This window comes from Lissotriton vulgaris, chromosome 3_1 (assembly GCF_964263255.1).
Source record: "Lissotriton vulgaris chromosome 3_1, aLisVul1.2, whole genome shotgun sequence".
Classification (NCBI taxonomy): Eukaryota; Metazoa; Chordata; class Amphibia; order Caudata; family Salamandridae; genus Lissotriton; species Lissotriton vulgaris.
In genome coordinates, this window is record NC_141689.1 from 2,032,460,725 (window position 1) to 2,032,486,652 (window position 25,928).

General features: G+C 44.7%; 1 protein-coding gene across 7 annotated transcripts in view; it reads right to left on the bottom strand.

The window, feature by feature from the left end:
* The window catches only part of FAT1 (FAT atypical cadherin 1), a 299,575-nt gene that overhangs the window by 95,500 nt on the left and 178,147 nt on the right, over positions 1-25,928 (bottom strand). For all 7 annotated transcript variants that reach the window (XR_015309390.1, XM_086962558.1, XM_086962556.1 and 4 more), the window contains exons 11-12: positions 19,990-20,186; positions 7,930-8,083 (exon numbers count right to left, since the gene is read on the bottom strand). Coding sequence is in view for 6 of the 7 variants with exons in the window: in XM_086962558.1 (XP_086818684.1) it covers positions 7,930-8,083; positions 19,990-20,186 (351 nt within the window). In the remaining variant the exon portion in view is untranslated. The remainder of the gene's footprint in view (positions 1-7,929; positions 8,084-19,989; positions 20,187-25,928) is intronic.

Genomic DNA, 25,928 nt, shown 5'->3' on the forward strand with positions numbered 1-25,928 from the left:
ACCCCAGAAAAGACTCCTGCAACTTCTGGACAGGAACAGGACTGAGATTGACCTTTAGACTACGACCAATGTTAACGAGGAGCCTTCCAGTGCTTGAAGATAGTGGCTGATGGATGCACAGCCCGTGCAAGCCTTAGCTTGTGTGACTAAACCCCAGCCAGCAGAGGCAAATTTAATGAGGATCTGTCACAGGCATTTGCTTGTGTCAAGTCCTTACAAGGTTTAACGCCTGTTGCCTAGGAAAGTGACATTTTCCTCGCACACTGTAAATTTAGCAATAAGGAAGATCTCAGAGATACAAAAGGTAGCTCCGCATCCGCATCTGGTGGTACAGAAATAAAAGAGCTGATGTCTGCAGACAGGCAGGAGAGGCACCAATATAGGCCCCCCTATCATTTCCAGAGCAGAATGTTGTCAGTGTGGAGTCACACAGCACCACCTATCGGCATGTAGAGGTACTGCTGGAAAAAGTGTTTCCTGATCCAGTCTGATGTTTGGGGAATATTCAAAAAGTGAGGAATCTGCGGATAAAAACTACTTGTTTGGCATCTCCTCCTACGTGTTCGGATTAATATTTGTGATAATCTTTTCCTCTATGTGACAACCTTAAGCAGCAACTATCGCAAAGCTACCATGCTTCTCTATTATGATTTTATGCACTGACTTAACTTGTAGGTTGATGTGCTTTGGCTGTATGTAAAATCACTTTTCAAGTATCTTTGACATCACAGCATACATGCAAAAAATACTATTTCCAACCCTCAATTATATTTTTAGGTTTTATCAAACATGTTATTTCACATGTTTACAATTTGTTAAAAACAATAATGAAAAGAGGCTAGACAGAGGAGTCAATTTGAAAAGACAGAGGAAAAAGGTGGATGAGAGTGTGCTGTGTGTAGGAACAGACAGGAGTAAAATCTACAAAACGCACAAGTTACTACTTGTGTAATGATATATCTGTAAGAGACATTAGTTAGTGATAGATTCCTTACCTTAGAATATCCCCAGGCGTCAAGACTGGACCCGGAAAGTTTTGCTTACCAGTACCCCTGCGCGTCAGTAGGTGGCGTCCTGTGGCTCCGCGTCCGTCGCTGGCGTCGTATGCGCCCAGATGACGTCACGGAGACTACTTAGGAGACACCCATGCGCGCTGATGTCAGTTCTGTGCACGACTTTCCACACCAGGAACGCAGAGCCATGCAAGAAACCGACTTCTGGTGCCATGAAACTAGGGCCCTTAAAGGGATATCCTTAACCCTAGTAATCAGTTCGCAGAACGGGGAGGATGGGTGGGGCGGTAAGGAATCTATCACTAATTAATGTCTCTTACTGATATATTGTTACACAAGTAGTAACTTGTGCATCTGAAAGACACGTTAGTGATAGATTCCTTACCTTAGAATAGAGACCCAGCAATACCAACCGAGGAGGTGGGTCTGCGAACAAGATTACACCAGAAAGTCACCAAGAACAGAACGGCCAAAGAAGCCGTCTCTCCAGACTGGACTGTAAAGGCAGTAATACTTGGTAAATGTGTGCAGCGAAGCCACGTAGCTGCCTGACAAATGTCGTGCAAGGGAACGCAGCGTCCCAAGGCAGTAGTGGCTGCTGTTGCCCTGGTGGAATGGGCACGCAGCCCTATAGGAGGCTCCTTCTTAGACAACGAGTAACATGCTTTGATGCAGAGAATGACCCACAGAGAGGTGGTCTGTTTGTGCACGGCTCGACCTCTTCAACCTCTTTTGGCACCCACGTAGCCAACAAAGAGCTGGTTATCCACCCGGAACTGCTGCGTGCGTGTCAGATAGAATGAGAGCGCATGCTTTGGGCCCAGACGGTGGAGCCTCTCGTCCTCTTTTGAAGGATGTGGAGGCGGAAAGAAGGTGGGCAAAGTGATGGTCTGCCCGAAGTGGAAGGGAGTGACAACCTTTGGCAGGAAAGAAGGACGGGTCCTTAAAACCACCTTGTCCGGATGAACAGAAAGGAAAGGCGGTTTAGAAGAAAGAGCCTGGAGCTCACTCACTCACTTTTCTGGCAGAGGTGAGAGCAACCAGGAAAGCAGTCTTTAAGGTGAGAAGACGTAAAGGACTGTTGTGAAGCAGCTCAAAGGGAGCGCACATCAAATAAGTCAACACAAGATTCAAGTCCCACTTAGGCATTATAAATGGGACCGGAGGGAACATGTGTAGGACGCCTTTCAGGAAACGGTTAACAACCGGGAAAAGTGTGGCTCAGGGGTTAGAGGCGGCAGACCTGGAGCTTGAGTTCGGCCCTGGACTAGGGTTCAATTCCCTGCCTCGGCGGGTCTTGGGCTCAATAATTCCACGGACTTGTTAATTCTCGCTCCGGTGCCTTCTCGACTCACGGGTTCACACTCTGCGACTCTGGGCAATAGCTTGCTTAATCTCCACATCGGCCCCTCGCGGTGGGATGCCTGGCTTTCACCTTGTGGATACCCTGCCAGGGTTATCTCACAGGGGAATACCAGGACGGGTTCCCTAAGCAAGCGCGGAGATGCCCCAGGGTAAGTCATGCGCTATATAAGCTTCATACATTTACATTTACATTTACTTAAAAAGAGTAGGCTGATCAGGTAGCCATAGAAAGGCGGAGATGGCAGAAAGCTAACCCTAGATAGTGCCCAGAGCAGAGCCCAGCTGGGCCAAGGAAAGAAGGAATAGAAGGACTTCGGAAAGAGGGGCTGAATGGGATCCACAGACTTAGCTGTGCACCATGCCACAAACTTGTTCCACCTGCAGGCGTATACCGTTTTTGTGGAGGGACACCTGGCTACCAGAATGACATCACAGACTTCGGGAGGAAGATCAAAAGCTGTTAACTGTCGCCGCTCAATCTCCATGCATGGAGGTGGAGGCTGGATAGGCTCGGGTGGAGGACCGTCCTCTGCTGCTGCGACAGAAAATCCTCCCAAAGAGGCAGTCAGATCGGGGGATCGATCGCCATGCTGAGTAACTCGGGATACCAATATCTTTGTGCCCAATCCGGAGCACAAGGATGACTTGGGCCCAGTCATGCCTGATCTTCTTCAGCACTCTGGCAGAAGTGGTATAGGCGGAAAGGCGTTGCTGAGCAAGTGCGCCTTGGAAATTCCAACGCGCAGAATTGATGACCTTGCGCGTTCTCTTCGGTGGCAAATAGATCTAACCAAGGTTCTCCCCATTGCAGAAAGAGACCTTGCACCACGTCAGAGTTCAGATGCCATTCGTGATCCATCAAGCACCAGCAGCTGAGTTCGTCCACCTTGGAATTCAGAGAACCTACCAGGTGTTGAACCACCAAGGTGATACCTTGATGTTCCAGCCATGTCCAGAGGCGCAGAGCCTCCTGGCAAAGGGTCCAGGACCCCACCCGCCCTGTTTATTGCAATACCACATGGCGGTGGTGTGGTCCTTAAACACCTGCACTACACTTCCACGGACAGAGGGAAGGAATGCTTTCAGTGCAAGTCGGATCGCCCGCAGCTCCAGAAGGTTGATATGGAGCAGAGACTCCGCCGGAGACCAGAGGCCTCTGATCTCCGACTCTTTCAAGTGGCCTCCCCATCCCAAGAGGGACACATCCGTCACCACTGTGTGCTCCGGTTGGGGAAGGGCGAGGGATCGGTCATTGACCCACTCGCGATCCGTGAGCCACCATTGCAATTGTTGTGCAGTGTCCTCCGATATCTCAACGTGATCGGACAGGTTGCCCTGATGCTGCACCACTAGAATTCATGTCCCAATGCAGAGCCCCCATATTCCATCTGGCATGATGCACTAGCAGGATGCAGGAGGCCTTCAGGCCCAGGTGCCGGAGGGTCATTCTGACTGAAACCCGGGATAGAGGCTGAAAGATCAGAATCGTAGCCTGAATATCTCTGACTCGCTAATTGGGAGGATTGACTCGAAAACGCGTCGAATCTAGAACCGCTCCAATAAAGGGGAGCTTCTGAGAGGGACTCAGGTGTGACTTTGTCACATTGATGGAGAACCCCAGCAAATGCAGGAGGTCAGCTGTAGTCTGAAGGCAGGAGACGACTGCCTGGGGCGAGCCCGACTTCAACAACCAGTCATCGAGGTAGGGGAAGACTGACACCCCTGACCTGCGCAGATGAGCTGGACCACCGCCATCACTTTCGTAAACACCCAAGGGGCACTGGTAAGGCTGAAGGGAAGCACAGCAAACTGAAAATGCTTTTGGTCTACCGCGAACCGCAGGTAACTCCGGAGGGCCGGCAAGACGGGGATATAAAAATATGCGTCCTGCAAGTCCAACGCAACCATCCACTCTCCAGGGTCGAGGACAGCCAAGGCCTGAGCCAGAGTCAGCATCTTGTACTCCTCCTTCCAGAGGAAGCAACTGACATTCCGGAGATCTTGGGGACCAGGAAATAGTGGGAATAACAACCACTCCCTACTTATTATTATTATTATTATTATTATTTATTTTTATAGAGCGCGTAGTCACCCGGAGGTATCCCAGCGCTAAAAGATCCTATCTCCTAAGTACAGTGGGACAAGGGAGGGAGAGGGGGGAAAGGAAAAGGAAAAGGACGGGGAGGGCGGAACGGAAGAGCAAGGTAAGGGCCAAGAGTGATTCACTGTGGAAAGAGGTGGGTTTTGAGCTGTTTCCTAAAGCGGAGGTATTGGGGTTCGAGGCGCAGGGCTTCCAAAGTCGTGCGGTATGGACTGAGAAACGCCTTCCTCCTGATCGGGCTCTCTTGAATATGGGGGTGACAATGAGGTTTTCTGTGTCAGAACGGAGGGATCTTGAGGATTTGTAAGGTGTAATAAATTTCTTGAGCACAGGGGGGCCTTGATTTTGTCGTAGTTTGTGGGCCAGACACAGGGCCTTAAATTTGACCCGCTCTCTTATGGGGAGCCAGTGGAGGAGTTTTAGGGCCGGTTTGGCCGATGCTCTGGCAGGGGTATTTGTGAGAATCCGGGCCGCGGTGTTCTGAATTCTCTGAAGTTTATTCAGAGTCACCTCGGGGGCGCCCAGGTATATCACGTTGCTATAATCAAGCCTCGAGATTATTAGGCCTTGAATTAGCAACTTTTGGGAGTCGGTGGGCAGGAGGGGCAGGACTTTCCTCAATGATTTCAGAAGTCCGAAACAAGTCCCGGCCACTTTCTTTGCCTGCACAGTGAACGAGAGGTCAGTGTCGAGCCACACTCCCAGACTCTTTACTTCCTCTCTGGGTTCAGGAAGAGGGCCCAGACAGGCTGGCCAGATGTTCGGGGACAGTGGGAGTCCTTTTGGGCCGAGGAGCAGAACCTCCGTTTTTGACCCATTTAGTTTTAGGGCAGAGGTTTTCATCCAGTGATGGACCTGCACAAGGCAATTGAATAGGTCTGCTGGTTGTTGTCTGGGGTGGGATAATGATACGACCAATTGTGTGACGTCAGCGTAACGGACGACACTCACTCCGAATGGGATGATGACCTCCTCCAATGTGGACATATAGATATTAAATAATGTGGGGCTCAGGGAGGAGCCCTGAGGCACGCCACATTGGAGGGGAATTTCGGAGGAGCGGGCGTTGTTCTCCCAGATTTGGTAGGTCCGTTGAGCCAGGAAAGACTTCTGGCCCAGGAACGCACTCGATGGCCCCCTTGGCCAAGAGGGTGGTGGCTTACTGCTGGAGAAGTGTTAAGTGTTCCCCCGACATGTGGTGGTACTGAGGCGGCATGGCTGGAGGGGTGGACTGAAAGGGAAGGGAGTAACCCTTGTGGATGATCTGCAACACCCACTTGTCCAATGTGATGTCGCACCAGTGGGGGAGGTGGAGCAGGCGTGGCAACGCAGCGCCACAGTCATGGAAATCGCCCTGCCCAACGAGTCAGCGGTGTCCAAACCACACTGAATGGCGAACTTAGCTGCATCCTTACCCTCAGCAACCTCATGTGAAAGAACAGCCTGAACTTCCTCAGGACACACAGTCAGTACTTGAGCCACAGTATCCCACACCGCATGGGAGTAGCGGCCTAATAAGCAGGCGGTGTTCACTGACCGCGCCCCAAGCTGGCCGAGGAGAACCGAACCGAGCAGCTTCTTAGAGTCCTCATCCGGTGGAACCATGGGAAAAGCACTCTGCAACGTTGAGGCTTGGATAACCAGACTCTCAGGCGTCGGGTGGGTGGTGAGGAAGGCAGGGTCACCAGGCGCCGGGAGTGACGCCTGGTGACATTCTTGTCCACAGGGGCCCCTGTTGCCGACCGCGACCAAGTACCCAAGAGGATGTCTGCGAGGGCGTCATTGAAGGCAAGAAGCTGCTCCGACAAGGTAGACGCCATCTGGAGCACCTCTGTGGCGAGGTTGGTTTTGAGGGCCACCATAGGAAGGTCTAGGTTGAGGACCTCAGCAGCCTGACAGGGTACCATCATGTAGGAAGCGCCCTCCATCGTGGGCGGAGGAGAGGCAAACCCCGGGTCAGAAGAGACATCGAGATCACCTGCATCCTCTAGATTGCCCACCCAGTCCTGCTCGGAGTCACACTGACTGGCAAGAGGGTCCTCGGATCCCTCACAATCATCCTCCACCTCCATTTCCAGAGGAGCTGGCCGCGGCAGCGGAGCTGGAGCCATAGGAGGGACGAAAGGCGTCCCAATGCGGATCTCAGGCAGGATTGAAATGGGCCTGGAACCGGGGCAAGGGGGGAATGAATGGCACCCACTGCCGGTAGTGCCTGACCCCTTGGCCGGAGCCAACAGCATAGGATCCTGTGGCATCGAAGCTCTATCCTCCAGCGGCGCCGATGGGCCAACAGGATCTGGACACTGGACCGCGGGGCCCGAAGGTGCACCGGCGGGAGCCAGAGGCCTAAAAAGGCGGTCCATGGTGGCAAGAAACTGTTGCAACTGTTCGGGAGTCGCTGACAGACCCGGCAAAGGTGGGTAGAACGCAGGACTCCCAGGCTCCAAGAGAGCCGCAGGGGCAGAACCCCTGTCTCCCCGTCCGCATCCGAGGACCGACGGGGAGACATTGGAGAGCAAACACACTTCTTCGACTTTTTATGTTGTCGGTTACTGGAATCCGAGGGCGAAGACTTTGAGCCCGAGAAGCGACGACTGCGGCCCCACGACTGGTCCCAGGAATGGTCCATGGACTCTGAGCGGCGTCTGGACGAGTGCCGGACCTCCAGCAGCTTTCTGCGCCGCTCCTTCATGGCCTTCAGGGCCATAGCCTGATAGTCCCGGGAGTCGTGTTCGGTCTCCAGGCAGTAGAGGCAAACATCATGGGAGTCCGCCACCGACATATCGCGACAGCAGGCCCCACAGGACTTAAAGCCAGGCATCCCTACGTGCACCAGGAGAAAAAAGGGGAGACAAAAGTCTCAAAAGAGTAGTCAAAAAGTGACTAAGGTACGTGCTCTATCAGGCTCTGCGCTTGCTGGCATAGAAAAAGAAGAACTGGCGTCAGCGTGCATGGGTGGCGCCTAAGTAGTCTCCGTTACGTCATCTAGGCGCATACTACGCCAGCGACGGACGCGGAGCCGCAGGATGCCACCTACTGACGCGCAGGGGTACTGCTAAGCAAAACTTTCCAGATCCAGTCTGGCGCCTGAGGATATTCTAAGGTAAGGAATCTATCACTAACATGTCTTTCAGATGCTAATGAGAACTACCTCCTTGTCTGTGCCTTGTGGGCCCATTTCTGGATCACCCATCTGACATACACTGCGCTGCACTCTAACTTTTTGGGAGGACTTCTCAGTTCTCTTTGAATCTTGAACCAGTTAGTGCTATAGAGGAGACTTAAGATCCACAACCTTGTTTTCTGGTAGCAAATCAGAACACAAAGCCAAATAGATTACTAATACAGCACAATTCGTCTTGAATACGCTATCTATCCTGGAAACAATATTTATTGCAAAATACATTAGACAACACTTTATTTTCTTTGAGAATTAGTGAGACAGTTTACCTGTGCTTGGGTGTAAACTGAATTTCTCAGAACCATCTCCATGCAGTGTGTAGGATATCTCTGCATTAGATCGAATATCTGCATCAGAAGCAGAAACTTGTAGAACCACTTTGCCAGCCAGGATGTCTTCGGGAATGGTTTCGGTATATAAAATCTAGATGAGCCAGAAACCAACATGGGCAGATTAGAACAATGTATTGCAGCACCTAAAAATCATGTGTTCTGAGAGGAAACTGTAACCCAGTTGTGAGGAAAATCAGACACAATACGAGCTTGGGATTTAAATCCTCGAAAGTAAGGATGACTGATTATCTAATTAATAGCTTTGCATTTAATGCATTATTCAATGAGGTAATTAAGGAATGACAGACGTTCACATGCTCAGGAGAGAGCAGGAAACTGATTAAACCAAGCAACTCTAATTCCTTAAATGCAATCATTTTGTAACTATCAAGCCTTGGAAAACAAGTTTTTCATTCTTTGAAACAAATATATAAAAATCACTGCATTTCGGAAACAAAGGAATTGGAAACATTTACTACTATTTTTTTAGAAAATATGCCAAAGCTATGCATGACTAAGGGTACTGTTTTAATTTTAAAATGATGTCTAACATTTTGTAAATATCTCTGTCACAACTCGGACAAATAACCGCTTGAAACTGTGGCACTCAATGCATCATAGAATATGCTGTTCTGTACATCAATTGTATTAATTCATCAGCAAAGGCCACATATGAATAGCAGCTTCTTAATGCCGTCATAGACCTGCTGGGCCTTACAGATGGGGGCAGTTTGTGCATTCGCCTTCATAATTTTTTTTCTCAGAAAAAAATCTACTCAAAATGTGCATCCTATTTTACAAGTTGGAGGAATTCTAAAGGTATCGGAGGTTTGTAGTTTTCTCTAGAGGGGACAAGCAAAATTTTGATTGTTTTTAATGAAAAAAGGATGTTTTTAATCTACTAATAGCAAGAAGAAAATGTTGGCATTATTCATTGCAATTTTTGACACTGAATAGCTAGTGTGTGCAAGCCTGGTTCCACAGAGACGGTTCTATTGTGGAAAGGGTAAATAAATAGTCTCATTAATGTGGAAGGTGAGACTACCTTTGCAGAAAATAAGAGTGAGTTTTAAGAACAACCTGATGTTCGTGCACTAGTATAATGGATTTGCAGCTGTTCAAGCTTTCAATCTACTCAACATGTGCTGGAAGGTAACTGTAATGAGGAAGGCCAAATTTGAGGATAGAAAACCTAGCAGGCAAGAGTGTAGCTGGTTAAATGAATGCACCTTAAGTGGTGTAAGAACCACCACCTTTGGCTTGCGCAGCGGGATATCCCTTTTGAGGCCTTCCATACAAGCTCTAATGGTTTGGATTCAGAGATAAATCTAGACAGTAGCTAGCTGTACCTGTATAGAGGAATACGCTAGTCCACCTTTTTCTAAGCGCAGCAAACAAATGCCCTGCATCATTTTCGTCTAAGCTCTTTGAGAAATATTTTACACTATTATACACATTTTTTGCATTCAGTCACATAGCTAATTTGAGAATTTTCATGCACTCCTTTGGAAGTTGCAGGTATTCAAATACTGAGGTTTTGGGTGCAAATCGCTAGATTCATTGCCCTTAGGTTGGGGTTGGCCCTAAAGACCTTGATGTCAAGCTAAGAGGTCTCGTCATGGCGGCAACGTTTCATGGGGATGGATAGCCATTCTAAAATTAGCAAGTACTACAGGCTGCCACACCCATGTGTGAGAGTTGAGGATCAATTTTTTTATTGTTTGCCACATTTTGAATACATATGCCTGCATTTGGAATTAATGGCAAGGGAAGGGAGTAGGGGGTGGGAGAATAAGTAGGTTATTTTGTTTTAGGTTTAAACCTTTATTAACTGATAAAACCCAATTAAAGGGGTACAGGTCTCATCAGTGAAAAGATAATTCATAGCTGCAAGGTGCCCCATCGTTATCTTTGATATCTTCAGCTAACCTTGACTTTGTACACAACGGCACTTTACTGCTGGGGTTTTTGAGTGAATTGTTACAATGTTAACAGCAATGTTTCAAGTCTTAGAATACAATGTGAAGTGCGCTAAAATGTCAGGGCTGGCTTAAAGTGAAATATTTGCAATGGGATCTCATGGCAGCTATTGATGTCCTCACAACTGCACCACGACCTTAACCACATGGCTGCTAGGCGTTTTCCCGTCCTGCGCTGCAATTTGTTGTTTTACTTTATTTCATGACGAGCTGGCCTTGTCATCAGCGCACGGCAGGTAAGCGCCATGACGAGCCCAGCTCGTCATTAGCTTCGAAGGGGTTAATGTAGTCCCTCAAAGAGTGCAGAATAATGGCGGTGAGCATGCTTAAAGCACCAAGCTTCTGGAGCCTAAGCGCACTGGGCTACAAATTAATCTGACGTCATTTCAAATTTTGTGAAAAATCTCTTTATTGGAAGTTTCATAAAATAACAAATAAAAAAACAGTAGAAGCATATGAACATAAAAGGAAAAACAGAGTGAATAATCACTTAAATATATATCATTAAATTGTATTGCCAGTACTCTGGAAAGAAGGGTAATGTGCTTGACTCAGGAGCGAGTGATAGAATATACCTATCTTGGTGAGCTGGGGTTCAATGAGGACTTGTAAATTAAACAGAAATATCATAGTATTCAAGAAGGAGTAGGTGAACCCTACCCAATTGTGTTTAGGAATGTATTATTAAAGCATTTTAATATAGCACTCATGTTTATAATCCATTATTAGCCCTCTAAACAGTACAGAGTCCTGACAAAGTAAGATATAGGAGGGTAATGAGATGTGAGAGTGCATTACACAGACTTTCTATGCTTAATATAGTTCAACGCAAAACACTACATGCCCTTCACGAGTTCTCTTTTCAATTAAATATGCACCGAGAACAACCACTTAGAAAAACATGTTTTTAAAACACTGGAAAATCACCTTTTCTCAATTTTGGGAGTTAGACTGCTGAATAAACTCTGGTAAGCACAGATTTATCAACGTTTGGAAAAAGATAAAAAAAAATCCAAGGACAGCCTAAGCAAATACCTTTGTCCAGCTGATATACAGTGCAGGTCAGGTCAGGTCTTCTGGATTTGGCATCCTCCTATAGGCAGATGATACCCATAATGTGGTACCTATTGCCATTGACTCAACCATTCTTAACCCCTTCGACACTCATGACGAGCTCAGCTCGTCATGATATAGCCCTCTCATACACTCATGACGAGCTGAGCTCGTCATGAACAATGGGATATCAGAAGAAGCAGCACAGCAGGGGAAAACCATTAGCAGCGATGGTGTTAAAAGTAAATTATATCTATTTATGCAAGCACTAAAGCTCAACTCAATAAGTCAGAAGTTTTTTTATTGGGTCCCATGTCCAATACTTAGTCCCCTGACTGGTGGCCTGAGGGGTTCTGGCCTGCACCCTCCTTGGAACATTTGGTCAGAAACCAGGGGATTATTTTAATCTGGACCTTTCCATGGGCCTTCAAGTGTATCTGGTTACTAACACCTGCTTTGCCACTCTTCAAAGGTCAAAGAACAACTTCACATTTTTCCCCAGAGTCCTTACACACATCCACAGTTCAAGCTTCATGTGCATAAAAACGGGACTATCCAAACACTAAACTGCAGTGTGTTAAAAATGCTGCTGCCAGAGCTATTCTGCCCATCCACTTGCTACATATCATAAAGCTTTGTAACAATAATAAATAATGAAACAGACTTGTAGAGCACATAGCTACTTCTTCTAAAGCGTCCCAATGCTAGGATTCTCCATTATCTGAAAGGCTCTCTGCGATTATAGGCCAAAGAATTAACACTGGTTGAAAAGTTAGTTTTTTCATTGTTTCCTTAGAAGAACTTAAGGGAAGCCATAGAGAGTACAGGGGCTGAAAACTTGACAACTCAAGTTCTGCAGCACCATGATGGCAACACTGAACCCATGAGTGTTTGGTACCAAACAGCTCTTTGTAATAAATTTACACTGATGCCAGTGTTAGATTTATTAAAACATATACTCAAGACGGCATCCCAGAGGTGCCTCCTGAAAACCTACCAACCCTGATATGGACAAAGACTGGCTTTAGGCAGCCTTCCACATAAAGAAATGTTTCTAGGTTGAGCGCTCCTGCTTTCTGGGACCAGAAAAATGCACATCCTGGGCAAAGGTGGCATGCCTCTTCCCCCAGGATGGGCTAGTGCTCGAAGAAGAAAGCTTCAAAGGCCTACCGCCTTTGTAATACAACCGCCAGCCTCTGCTGCTAGCAGCAGATGGCAGCCACAGGTTTACACCCCCAGTTTGGGAGGGAAAACCAGCGGTAAGAATTCAAAGAAATGGGAGGTGTGCCCCTCTGCCAAACCCACCCCTAAGGTGGGTAAGGTGAAGCACAACTTTCAGTCCCCACCATCTTAAAGATGGAGGACCTCTTCGATCAGTTCTAGGTCTACGCCCCCCTCATACAGCAGGGTGGCATAATAGAGGATGCAGTCACCCCAGGTAAGGGGCCCAATGGCCCTACCGGCTAGTCCCCTAAAACACCTTCTAAATTTAGTATTTGCGTGGCTCCCCCAGACCTAGAACTCAGATCTGCAACGACCTATGAAGAAAGAAGCCACCTTGGAGCAGCAGCCAGAAGACAACCACTGCCTTAGCCCATATCCTACAGGCCTGTCTGCAGCTTAGAGGACTCTGCAACCAGTCTTTCAACCGGCGACCTCTGAAACCCCTGGGAGGACTGCTGCCTTCAACAAAGACTTCAATCCCCTGTGGACAGCTGATCTGACCTGAAGAAACCTACTCTAAAGACTCCGGATCCCGGCAGATGCACATTTCCTGCCCACTTTGCATCAGATATCCACGGCCAGAGTCTGAGTGGCTCACCTGTGCAGTGAAGTCTCTCTGGCGATTCTGACCTCATGTCCAGCATTGGCTGATTTATCCTGTCCTCCACAATGGCGCCTGCATTGTGAATCCAGAGGGCCCCCACGACCGGCTCAGATAAGAAGACGCCAATGTCGAAAGGCACCCCTGCACACAAAGACCCTTGGTCTTGGTGAGCTAAACAGATGGTGCCCCTACGATCCCCTACATCACAACTAACCTCGGCTGTCATTTTTCTTCCTCTTGCTACCTCCGGTGCCATGCCTACAGCTTCTCTGCCAACAAAAGAATCCTTATTGAAAATCATTGGTCGCTGGACGTCGAAATTGCATCCTGCACCTGACCGCCCCTGTGCCGCTGATGATGTATGTTTGGTGCTGCTTTGTGGGCCCCCGTGTTCAACCTAACCCCCAAAGTTTGGCCCCGGACACTAATCTCATTGCCTGCAAGCAGTGTGGCTCCAGGCACCCCTTGTCTCCATTGGAAGCATGGGGTCAAACTCAGATTTTGACCTCTGTACCCAGCCGCCCCTGTACCGCTGGTGGTGCTGTATTGGTACTGACCTGACCCCTGGCCTGTGCTAACTTTTGGCTCTAAAGAGCAGGGTTTCAAGTTTAATGCTCACCTGTTTAACGGCTATATGGTTTTCCCCACATGATGGCATTAGTCTGTGAAAACGTTTCCAAGTGTCAATTTTTCAAAGTGAAAGTTCTTTTTAGTTTAAAAAAACACACTTCCCCCTATTACGAAGACCTGGATCTTAAAATAAAGTACAAAGTATAATTTTCTAAAATTGGTCTGGATCTCCTTCTTGAGTCGTGCGTCCATTATTACTCACTGTTGTGAAATAAATGTTCTACACTCCTCTGTGCCCAAGGCTGCTCGCCCACACTACAACTAATAGAGCACATTGGGTTTTACATTGAGCCTAGTGATATCAGATATTGAGCCAGCTTCCAACAAGGACCTTCGAGAAAAATAAAAAAAAAATTAAAAAAAGAACTGTTTAAATCTATTAAGTATGCTTCACATCTGTCTTCCTCTTTCATGTCTTTCAGGCTCCATCTCGTCCCAGGACATCCTATTTTGGAAATCCGCGTCCTTCATAAGCACAATTACCATAATATAACATTGCACATTGCCTGGGGGCACAGGTACCAAGGTGAAGCTTTGGCATTTTACCTTCTTGACTGGTGCAAATATATATTTCAATGGTGCCCCCCCCCCCCCCCCCACCCTGACAACCGCAGTGGTATATTTATTATTGAACCACCTATGTGTCGATTTCCTATTTGTGTGCTTGCTGGTGCATCCTGCTGACCAAGTATGAACAATTGATGTTTACTACCAGGAGGAGTGCCGCATTGAGGTAGACTTAGTGATGACTAGTGCTACATTGTCTGCGCTAGTGCAGACAGCTGTAGAGAGCATGTGCCCCTTTTTATTTTGTAAGTTACACATAGCGGTCTTGTCTGTGCATAGGAGCAATATCTTGCAGAAAATAATGTAGTCCAACATATGCTGTGGTGCACTGCCATCAGTAAACCTGATGGGCAGGTGCTGGAGTAGAGACCACAGACCCTCAATTGACTGTTCACCTATTTGTGCTCCCCAACCCATGAGGAAGATGTCTGTATTGACAGTCACTTGCAGCTGCGAGTTGAGGAACAGCTTGCCGTTTAACAAGTTCTCGATTTTCCACCATTGCAGTTTATGCTGATCACTGGTCTTGACAACACAAAATGTTCCTTGTGACCACTGCCTCACAAAAGTCCTTTAGATTATGCATGCCCAATTGAGAATCTGGAAATAGGGCAATGCAAGACACATCTTTCCTAAAAGTTTCATTATGATTCTCAGTGTAAGAGGACATTAGTTGTGGTAGAGGGAAAATAGCCTTTGAAATGCCATCACACTCTCGTTGCAGGGGTACGTTCTGACCATCATTAGAGTGAATACGGCATCCAAGAACATTTCAATTTGTTGGTGGCAAAGGTGAGATTTTTTACTATTTACAGTAAACCTCATAGCGTGGAAGAGTGAGAACTTTTTCAGTAAGTGAGGCATTGTCCTTTGCTGCTGCTGTTTCTCAGCCAGTCATCTAATATGTGATTCGAGGCTTAGGAACACTTGTTTTGGGCACGTCTGCCACTTCCATGATCGTCTCCACTAAAACCTCCTCTGCAGTATTTGGTGGTTTGTGTTTGAAGGATGGGCTGATTGGTTTGATATACCCAATACTGGGAGGTTCAGCCACGCTCGCTGCTGCTCGCTCCTAGTTGTGGCAAATGTTAGTTTTTTTGGGTTCATTTTCTAACTTCTGCATAGCCTTCAAAGTCTGTTTCCTTTTCTATTTCTCCAGCCTAGAGTAGACCTGTAGTCCAAACAAGTGTTCAACAACAAAAGACTAGCTGATAAACTGCTATGGATCTCTGGATGAGACAGAAAGGCTGTCTGGTGCCAAGGGGAAAAGATTGATGCCAAGGCAAGTCGACACATCCCCAATACTCTTTTTCAATGTTATTCCCTGGTGGTCTGATAAGCAAAGCTCTATGGGCCTTTTTTGCGGACGCAAACATGAGATCCTCTCGTTTGCGGCTGCAAAAAAAAGGTAATAGCATGTACAAATGCTATTTTCTGAGTCACTGACTCGCAAAATAGCATTTGCAACTCTCTCTATTAGGAAGGGGCATACTTTCTTAATAGCGAGTCAACATTCTATGTACTAATGTTTTGCGACAGCATTTGCAGCTGCAAAACACTTGCAGTTCACCACCTACTTCAAGTATGTGGTAAACCACTCACATAGGGGAAGGAGACCCCAGAGTACCCCTTCCCCTTTGTATGTGGGGAAATATTTTTTAAGAGCAGGCAGTGGTCAGAGACCACTAACTGCCCTTAAAAAAATGTAACTGAAAAGTTTCATTTTTTTTATGCATCCCGTTTTACTTTACGGAAAACGGGCTGCATTTAAAAAAATATCTGCTTTATCAGTCACAGACATGGTGGCTGCTGACCCCAGCAGGCCACAATCCCTGTACGAGTGCTAGCCATTCCTAAAGGGGTGACAAATTGTGCCTGCATCATTAATATTTCTATTTCTATTTCTGGATTTGGTGAAGCGCAACAGCTACCCCAGCAATGGGGCGTCCCGGCGCTGAGAGACAGGCTCACACCTGCTAGACGGGGGGGTAGAGAGGGCCCTAGAGAGCGGGAAAGAGGTAGGTCTTGATTGCTTTGCGAAAGACTGGGAGACTGTCTATGGAACGTATGCTGATCGGGAGATCGTTCCAGAGTTTGGGTCCGAGAGCGCTAAAGGATCGACCTCCAGTGCGCGAAAGCCTAGTTCTGGGAACTTCCAGAAGAAGTTGGTTGGAGGAGCGTAGTTTACGGCCAGGAACATAAGGTCGGGCCAGGTTTCGCAGCAGGGGGGGGCTTCCCTGTTTGACGATCTTAAAGATCGTAGTCAGAGCTTTGAATTTAACTCTGTGTTCCACCGGCAGCCAGTGGAGCTTGCGGATGGTGGCTCTGGCTGAGCATCTGCGTGGGAGACCGACCAGCGTTCTAGCCGCCGCGTTCTGGATACGTTGGAACCTATCCGTTTCTGCTTTGTTTGCTCCCAGGAGGAGGATGTTCGCGTAGTCCAGGCGTGACAAGATGGTTGCCTGGACGATTAGCTGGCGGGACTTTGAGTCAAAGAGTCCAAGTATAGGCCTGAGGTTCCTTAGGAGACCTATGCAGGTGGCTGCTACCTTTTTAGTGTGTGACTGGAAGCTGAGGTTAGCATCCATCCAGACTCCCAGATTTTTTACACAGTTTTTGGGGAGTGGAGTGGTGCCGAGGGATGACGGCCACCAGTGCTCGTTCCAGAGGCTGGTGTTTCGGCCAAGGAGGAGCACCTCAGTTTTCCCAGCATTAAGCTGGAGGAAATTGTTGGTCATCCATTGTGCCACCGCTGCCATGCCCTCTCTGAACTTGGATGCCGCGGTGGACGGGCTTTCCGAGAGGGTGGCGACCAGCTGGGTGTCGTCGGCGTATGAGACCAGCGTGAGCCCCCACTCTTTGGCCACATCCGCGAGCGGCTGGACATATAAGTTAAAGAGGGAGGGGCTCAGCGCTGATCCCTGGGGGACTCCTTGGGCTATGGGATGGCATTTAGAGAGAAATGGGGGGGCTGACACCTTGAAGGTTCTGTCCTTAAAGGATTGAAACCATGTAAGAGCGAGGCCAGTCACACCGGCCATCTCCAGACGTTTCAGAAGAATGTCATGGGATACCGTGTCAAAGGCTGCGCTGAGATCTAGAAGGATCAGCGCAGCACTTTGACCGGAGTCTAAAATCGTCCGGAGATGTTCGGTGGTGGCCAGAAGGGCAGATTCGGTACTATGGCCCGCTCGAAAGCCATTTTGGGATGGATCCAGGATACCGTGCAGGTCCACATGCTTCGAGAGGATACCGTTGACATGGGCTTCTGCTATTTTAGATATCCAGGGGAGGAGGGAAATTGCCCGGAGGTTTTCCGGCTTGGACGGATCAAGGGTGGGTTTTTTGATTATTGGCGATATCCACGCTTGCTTCCAGGCTATGGGTACAGAAGCAGAGGAAAAGGAAAGGTTGAGGATATCCAGCATGGGGGGTAGAAAAAAATCAATCGAGTCCAGGAAATGAGAGGGGCTCATAGGGTCAGCTGGAGAGCCAGACTTTACTTTCTTGCAAAGTTTGGTCAGACATGCAATTTGCAAACCCATTAGGAATCGCAAACCGAGTCTGAGACACTGTTGTACATTCCAATTAGTCAATCGAAACTTGCAAGTCGCAAATTCAACGCAATTTGCAACTTGCTAATTGGCGGGTCGTACATCTGGCCCTAACTCCCCAGTATGGGTATGTTATTGGCAAATGGTGAGAATGAGGAGTGGGGGATGCCTACCAAACCACCAGGGAAGAAAGTGAGAGAAGGAGTATGAGACTTAGCTATCATGGCACTTGAGAGCTTTTAAACAAATTGTTTTTTTTATAGTGTTCAATAGCACAAATTTGATATTTCTCGTACTGTAAATAACAGATTACCCAATTTAATTGCACCCAACTATTGACATAGTAATGATGGGAAGTTATGTTGGCCTTACCAAGGTAAAGCCTCATGACATGCATGTTACACCTAATGCCAGTAGCAAATGGCGTATTTACTGATCCATCTACAATGTTGCACAGTTTCAAAGACCTTATATCAAGGCCACTAATGGGAAATCATATGAAAGACCAAGAAAACTGCTCAATACTTTATACGGTTCTAGGGCATTTGTGCACCAAAGCAAAAATCTGTATGGGGATGGCCAACATGAGCTTTGTTATCACCTTGTGCAAATCTCTTTGGATATCCAATATCTTTTATATGTAAAGGTTCATGAGAGCAGCACATGGAGTCACAAACATTGCCTGGGGCAATTTGTAACACCACATAAATAGAAGCAAATGTATTTCTAAGGGGCTAAGAAACTTAGACTTTTCGAAATGTAATTCTCTATTACAAGGTTGTTGTATACATGGCATTTTTATATCTCCTGAATTTTCCTAACCACTAAATTTGACTTTAAATTAAAGGAACAAGTTATATTCTTGACAGCTTAGTGAGGCTCTCATAAATTGAGTGTGAGCTAGAACAGATGACGAGCAGTGTTTGAGGTCGTTTCTTTTCTGTTTTATTTGTATCTTACTTAGGATTTGTTGAATCAAAGAAATGCAGAAGACTGGTTCTCATCTCATTTTACAAAGCCTGCTAGGCCTTCAAATTATTATCTAGTAAACTCAGGGCTAAAGTCCCAGTGCCTTGGAATGTACAGCTGGACGTCATCCTGAAGAGTTTTGCTAGTCAATCGTCTTTGGTCCTCATATGTTTCGGCCACAGTGCGTTCTATAGCGGACTGACCATTGCAGCCAAACTACTGACAGAAGGGAAGACAAAGAGGGGCAACGGGAGAGAGAGAGAATAAAAATGGAGAGTATGAAGTAATTGGAGGAAAATCAAGAACTTCTATTATCATGGATGCGGGACAACAGGGGAAACGTCTGATGAGTTATACAGAACAATGAGACAAGGAAACCTGGATTGTGTGTAGTTGGTTTAAAAGAAAGATTAACAGCAAACAGAGGGTACATAAGGCTCGGCTAACAAAGGTGATATTGAAGAAAGCAAGCAAATAGTGGATAAAAAAATATAAGAATTGAAAAAGTAACAAAACTAGGATGAAACCTGTTGTATTAAAAAAAATTACAGGTGTGTAACAAGGAAGTCAGATAAGCTGCTGAGTGTTAGAGAAGGGGAAAACACTTAAGAAGGGCTGACAATGAAAAGTGTACATGGAAAAATATGGAACATTGTGTAAAAATTAGATGAAAAACAAAACTCAAATATAAAATAATACCAAATCACAAAACGCAGAAACATTAGGAAAGACAGGGGGAGGAGTATAAACGCATAAGACGTTAAAACGGTTTTGAAGACAGAGATAATGGGCTATTACAACTGACTGAGGTTAAAAGGGGGGGACAGTAGAAGCTAAACACAAAATCTTTGGAGAATACACAGTGGTGGGCAAAGTATTTTATTTACGATAGAACACCTTTAGATCAACTATTTAAGAGGTGTTCTTTTCTGCAAGTTTACAAGCGGAGGGTTTGTTGATTAAAATACCGACATGTAAATGATTCCAAGTACAGGTTAGAGAATATAAGGTATTCCTTTATTTGTGCACTGGCTTTCTGCATCTTATATACTCACAATAAAGAGTGAATCTCCTGAATGAGCAGCTAAGAGAGCTAAAATGTAAAAGAGTAGTTGCCCATTTGACAACCTCTTCTGCAGCAGAAAAAATAGATAGATAGCAAACAGTAGGCCTAGGTAAAAAAAAAAAGCCGCCCAAAAGAAAGTGTAATGGCACAATAATTTACAGTAGAATAAGGGTGTGGGGCTTATATCTCCAACAAAAAACTTTAAAATCCTCAGTTTTATATCTGCACAAGTGCACCAGTCGTATACATTGTATGCCAGTCTAAAACAAATGAAAATACATCGTGAACTCAATTAAAATAAATTATGTATAATCAGGACAGCAAGACCTGCATACTCAGAAATGCAGTTACCTTTTCACAAATGGGGCTGTTGTCATTGGCATCAAGAACCTTAACCTCCACCACGGCTCTACTTGCAAAGGTCCCATCAGTGGCTGTTACGTTTAGCAGGTAATGGTCCTTTTCTTCCCTGTCCAGAGGCTTTCTTACATAAACCTTCCATTCGTTTTGCATGTATTCAATGCCAAACTGGTCCTGGTGATCTCCTCCTAGTCGTTGGAAGAAAAAAGCGTTTAAACAACGATACATAATGAACCCTAACTTTATCAATCAAATTAAGTTTACACAAGTCATGCTATAAGAAATGGCCCCATTCAATTTAGCACATGATCTTTTGCCACAGAGATAAATAACCTGCTGCTAGGTGTATAATCCATCCCCTGACACGAAAGAAAAATATGTGGCTTGAGGTGCGAGCATCCTCAAAACAGAATCTTAAGATCCAAGAAGAAGCTAAATATGTAAAATGGTTTTAAATCTGTAGATGCTTATGTTTAAAGGGTATACATCTGTACATAACAAAACTATGACTTACTTTGAATAGTAAATATTAGAAGCGGTTTTCGTCCTGCCATCGTACTCCAGCAAATGCTAACTTTTTGAATACAAACAATTGTGTTTGGTAAATTTTAGGAATGAGTCTTTAACTTTAAGAAATTAAAATTAATTGACCTAAATATTTAATTTCTTTAAAGTAACAAACATCATCGCAGCATTAACAAGGTGGGATTTGTTAATAAATGCTACAAATATTTGTTTAAACTAGGAAAGATTTGGAATTATTTGGTAAATGTGCTACTGGTATTTTAAGAAAATGCAATCATGTTGTAGTAAATTGCAGTGATAAATTCAGGTATCCATACCAAAACAGTACTTTTGCAGTAAATAGGTAGATTGCAGTCACTAGAATCAGAATCTTGTAAAAAACTAGCCAGCAAAAAGGAAAGAGGGGCATACAAATCCTTGAATATAGACCCTCTGCTTAACTCTATCTTATTCTGACCATCAGAGACAGAAGTAGACCCTTCTGCAACGGATGATGGGGATAGATGTATGGATCTACCTGAAAAACAACCATTCTGTTTTGATCTATGTAGGGAAAAAGCCTACCTACTTTAGGACTTCGACTAGGTCTGCCAAGAAGCTCTCATCAGATTCAGATGAAACCCTGGCACAGGTCCATAAGACTGAATAGTATGCATGTAGACAGCATCTAGTTTGCCACAGAGCTACAATGCTGTCATAGCCCAGTTTCCCAGAAGAAAATTAGATTTAAAAATAAATCAGTGAGAAAAATCATCTTGGTCAAGGAACTGCTCCTCCATCTTAAAAAATCATCAAGATTGAGCTTGTGCAGCTCGGACAAATTGAATTGCCATAGGTATCACCCTTATTCCAGACCCAGGTAGATGAGGACGTAGCCATCTTTCACACAATAAATGTATGGTAAAATTTTGCTGGTCGGAAAAATTCATCCTGTTCTACATCCTTTGGCATTCCTAGCCTTCACTGTTCTTAGGATATTGCTGATTAATAGTAAAGGTCTAACCTTGAAAAGATAGGTCCTTCTTGAACATTGGTTCCTATTGAGGCATACGGCTGATGTCTCAAGAGAGTGAATATGGTATCAAACTGTTAACAACACTTAAAAAAGACAACAAAAAAAGACTGCAAAGCCAGACTCATTCACTAGAAAATTAATTTAGGAAGCTGGCTGTTTATAAGATATATCAAAATGAGCTAGATCATGTAAAGAGTCAGAGGGTTGCCTTATGAGTAGACAGTGGCTTGCTCTAGTAATCCCCAGGTGCTCTTCTAGGGGGTAGTGTGGTCGAGCAGCCTTAGGCTTATCAGAGTGTAGTACAAGACATCAGCAAATACACACAACTGTCAATAAGTAATTCAAATGACTCAATAAGGAGATCCACACCAATTTATAATACCAGCAAGTATCTTTATATAGGTTTAGGCACTAGAAGCAATTCCTTAAGGTAAGTACATTTTAAAACAAATATTTGGGTTAAAAAAGTCAAAAATGCATTTTTCAGGAACTGCACTGTTAAATTAGGCAAGAAAAAACATATGCATTTTACCAGTTCTTTAAAGTGATTTATAGGACTAATCTTTTGGAATAAAGGTGAGTGGAGGGCAAGGTACAAGACAGCATCAACAGGTCACCTCCAGCGGCACTATGGTACAGGGGTGTGGAATTTAATAAAATATCTACTTGTCCATGGTGCAGGTTGCTTCATAAATCTACTTGTCCTGTAACAAAATCCACTTGTCCCTTTGGTTCCATGTAGTGCAGCAGCACAATATGGTAGCAATATCATTATGATATAGCCTCTCTGATTATGTCAGGGCTCATACCATAGTAGTGTTTTAATACTTGTAATCCCCTTATGTTGACACATTTCCACAGATCTACATACTGTGGCTGGAGTTGACCATGACCTTGTGTCTCTCTCTTTGAATCGGCTGGCTTCACTGTGAGTGACAGCATTATGCTCTTTCACAAGGAGCATATCTGCACACAAAGTAGTTTTGTTCAGTGCCAGTAACTATGTGCTTTTTGAGACCAAAAAACAATGTTTTGCTTTTGCCAATGTTTGTTATAATGGTGAGGGCCCGCAACTCCCACACCAATAAGGTTTTACAAAAACCATGCTAAAACAAGTCACACATTAGTCCCTAGGCGACTTGAGATCTACAATGCAGATTTTTGGCCAGCAAACTTTGGAATGCCCTTCCTATCGAATTGCGTATGGAGCCGTCGGAATCCAGGTTCCGTCAGAAGCTGAAGACTCATTTATTTCCGGATGAATAGCTTTCTCTTCTCTGAGTCCCCCCCCTCTCCATGGCCTGCTGTGGGCTCTTTGTGTTGGACCGCATCTCAGCGCGGAGACGCACTGTTTTAGTGTATTCAGGCGCTTAACAAATGTTTTTTTTATTATTATTATTACATTGACAGAACTAAAAAGCTGACCACCAATTTCAGATCCACTGGCTTTGCCAATGGTGGTTTATTTTTGTTTCCCATAATCTTATTGAAATCGGTTACACTGATTTTCCATTATGAATATTTTTGGGAAATACTAGCATGCATCAACACATGTTAATAAATGATGCAGCAACGAAATGGTACCTGAAATTTTACAGTACTTTAGCAAAATGTGTTTTCCTGCTTTCATTTTTTTAATGAACATTTTATATTGAAAGCAAAGAAACATTCTTGCTTTCAAGCTTTTGCAAACATTTTCATAAAATCAGGGAGTATTCTGGGAGCATTATACATAGTCTCATGTTACTAAACTTTGAAAACGTGTGTACAGATTTTTATACAGGAACCACTGTCAGTATGTGCAGTCGGAGCTTACAACATTTACTTAAGAGTGCTCACCCTAATAATAAAGGTTTTCAATCAATGAACCATAAATACAAGTTTGTACAGCATTAACATATGGGCGAAAAGTCCAGCGTTCCATCCAGTGAAACCAACGCGTGGCTTCGGGTCTTGTGATGTTCAGGGATGTGGGGACACCTTTGGTCCTTTTCTCCTTGTGTTTCGTGATTAGTCCCTTAAGGCAGTGTAATTTGTGCTGCAGCCCTCACGGGCCCTCTTTAGTACCTCAGGGACTAGGTACCAGGAGTACCACTTACTAGGCATTTACAGAATGCTAAAGGTTGTGCCAATTGGGGAAAACTATTGAACAGGTTTGGGAAAAAAATATCTGGCACTGGAGACCTGGTTATCTGGAACCCAGTGCACTGCCAGTTGAAATCACATCAAATACCAGGCAAACAATGGGTTGACTATGTCGAAAAGGGGCACTTTACTACAATGAACATGAGAATCCAGAAAAGGTTCAAGCTTCAATACTGACCCATGCAAGGTGATTTCCAGAATACAGGGAGCTACAAGAAAAAGACATTTAAAGGACCATGTAAGGACCTCTTAACTAGTCCATCTGATATATATATTTGTTCGGCGTTTTGTTGCACCTCTGCACTTTATGACGGAATAAAAAAAGCAAGATATTTCAACAAGACTGGCTGTGGATTTATTCATTCTGTGTCGGCGTACTGGACCTCGTGCAAAGGCGTTGCATGAGTCACTGGTTGGAGTGTTATATATATATATATATATATATATATATATATATATATATATATATATATATATATATATATAGGCTCTGTTAGGTGAGTTCCTAGTTGATTGTATGCTAGGTATTTGGGGGTATATCTAATTTACGGGGCACACCTTTTAGTCCACCCCTTGATCCAAAGGACAATCAGCATGCTGGTGTTGAGTGCAAAGTCCCATAAACTAAGTCCTTGCCCTCAATTACTGTCCTTCTGCAATTCTTTAGCTCTTGTGAAGAAGTTGACCATTTCAGAAAATCCCCAAGTGGAAGCAAACTAAGTTCCAAAAATATAATATTGGTCATAGGGTTAAGGTTATCAGGAGTCTAGCACCTAGGTTAAGAATGCATGATTAATGTGTGGGGTCTTATTGTAGTTCCAGAAGATGTAATTTTAGCTGAACTATCTATTTACTCGTTGTATAAAGTCATGCTCTCTGTATAAATTAAAGCACTGATGGGACACTGTATTTATTGCGATCTCTTTACCATGTCACACCGTATTCAGGTTTCAGACCCTTCCACCATCCGGATAAAGACTTAAATGATTAATCCAGCTGCTCTGAGCGAATCAAGTGCCCCAAAGAGTAAACTGGCTATCCAAATTGAGTACATTACTACTTTGAACATGTAGTGTAACCACAAGTATAACATATCCGTAACAAGAATACAATTTAGTAACCATTGACAGTTTGTGTATTTTTAAAATAAGGAGGTGTACTGTCAGCACCTGAACCTCACCATACTATACAGTGAGGTACTAACATTTATTAAAGCAAACTTCAGGGTAGAAATTTAAGTGAACAGCTAGACAATGGCTACATATGTGGTCGCATCCATTATGAAAGAATCATATTTATGATGCACACAACTGATGTGCCAAACAGAGAGATGATGGATAACTCAAATGGGCATCTTATAAATTAAGCAAATGCTGGATAATATCAGATGCAGAATGCAAAAATGAAATTTGCATTTGATATCAAGATATAACAAAACACTTCACGTGACTGCAGAGAAACCCAGCCGTGTCAGACACATTATTTCACAGGCTAAACGTTCACATGCAGTGGAATCTGCCTCAGAGTTACACCTACTCCTGACTTATCAGAATATGTGGTAGCGTTGGCAACTTTTTGTACTATGCAAGAACCAACACTATCTTGCCTTTGTTTGGGGTAATCGGAGTATGTTTTATATGGGACTGCACACATTTTTGATCACTTGTGTAAAGAAAGAGATGGGTAAATACTTAAGCAGGAGATCATAGATTCTAAACCATAGGGCACGATAACCTGATCCCATCTGGGGGGAACATGGTGTCTTAGTTTAGACATTTTATTTTGCTCGGAATGTACAAATCTTATTACAAAATCTGTAAATAAGCAATCTAAGCCTGCTTTGTTTAGCTGCTATTCAAAACAACTATTATAGAATATTGTTAAGGGTAGCGGTGACAGAATTTTTCACCTGCCCTGGAGGCAAAGGAAAGTTTTGGGATGTATTCCCACTTTTGTTTAAACCACGGTGTTAATGAACATTTAAATACCTTGTGCTATTCAAAACAACTATTATAGAATATTGTTAAGGGTAGCGGTGACAGAATTTTTCACCTGCCCTGGAGGCAAAGGAAAGTTTTGGGATGTATTCCCACTTTTGTTTAAACCACGGTGTTAATGAACATTTAAATACCTTGTGCTTTAAATTATAATTAACAATGTTGGTGCAAAAGAAATTTTAATCAAGAGGGAAGCCTCAATTCATGCACTAATCTGACTACAAAAGGAGAAATCTGCACATCTCTGC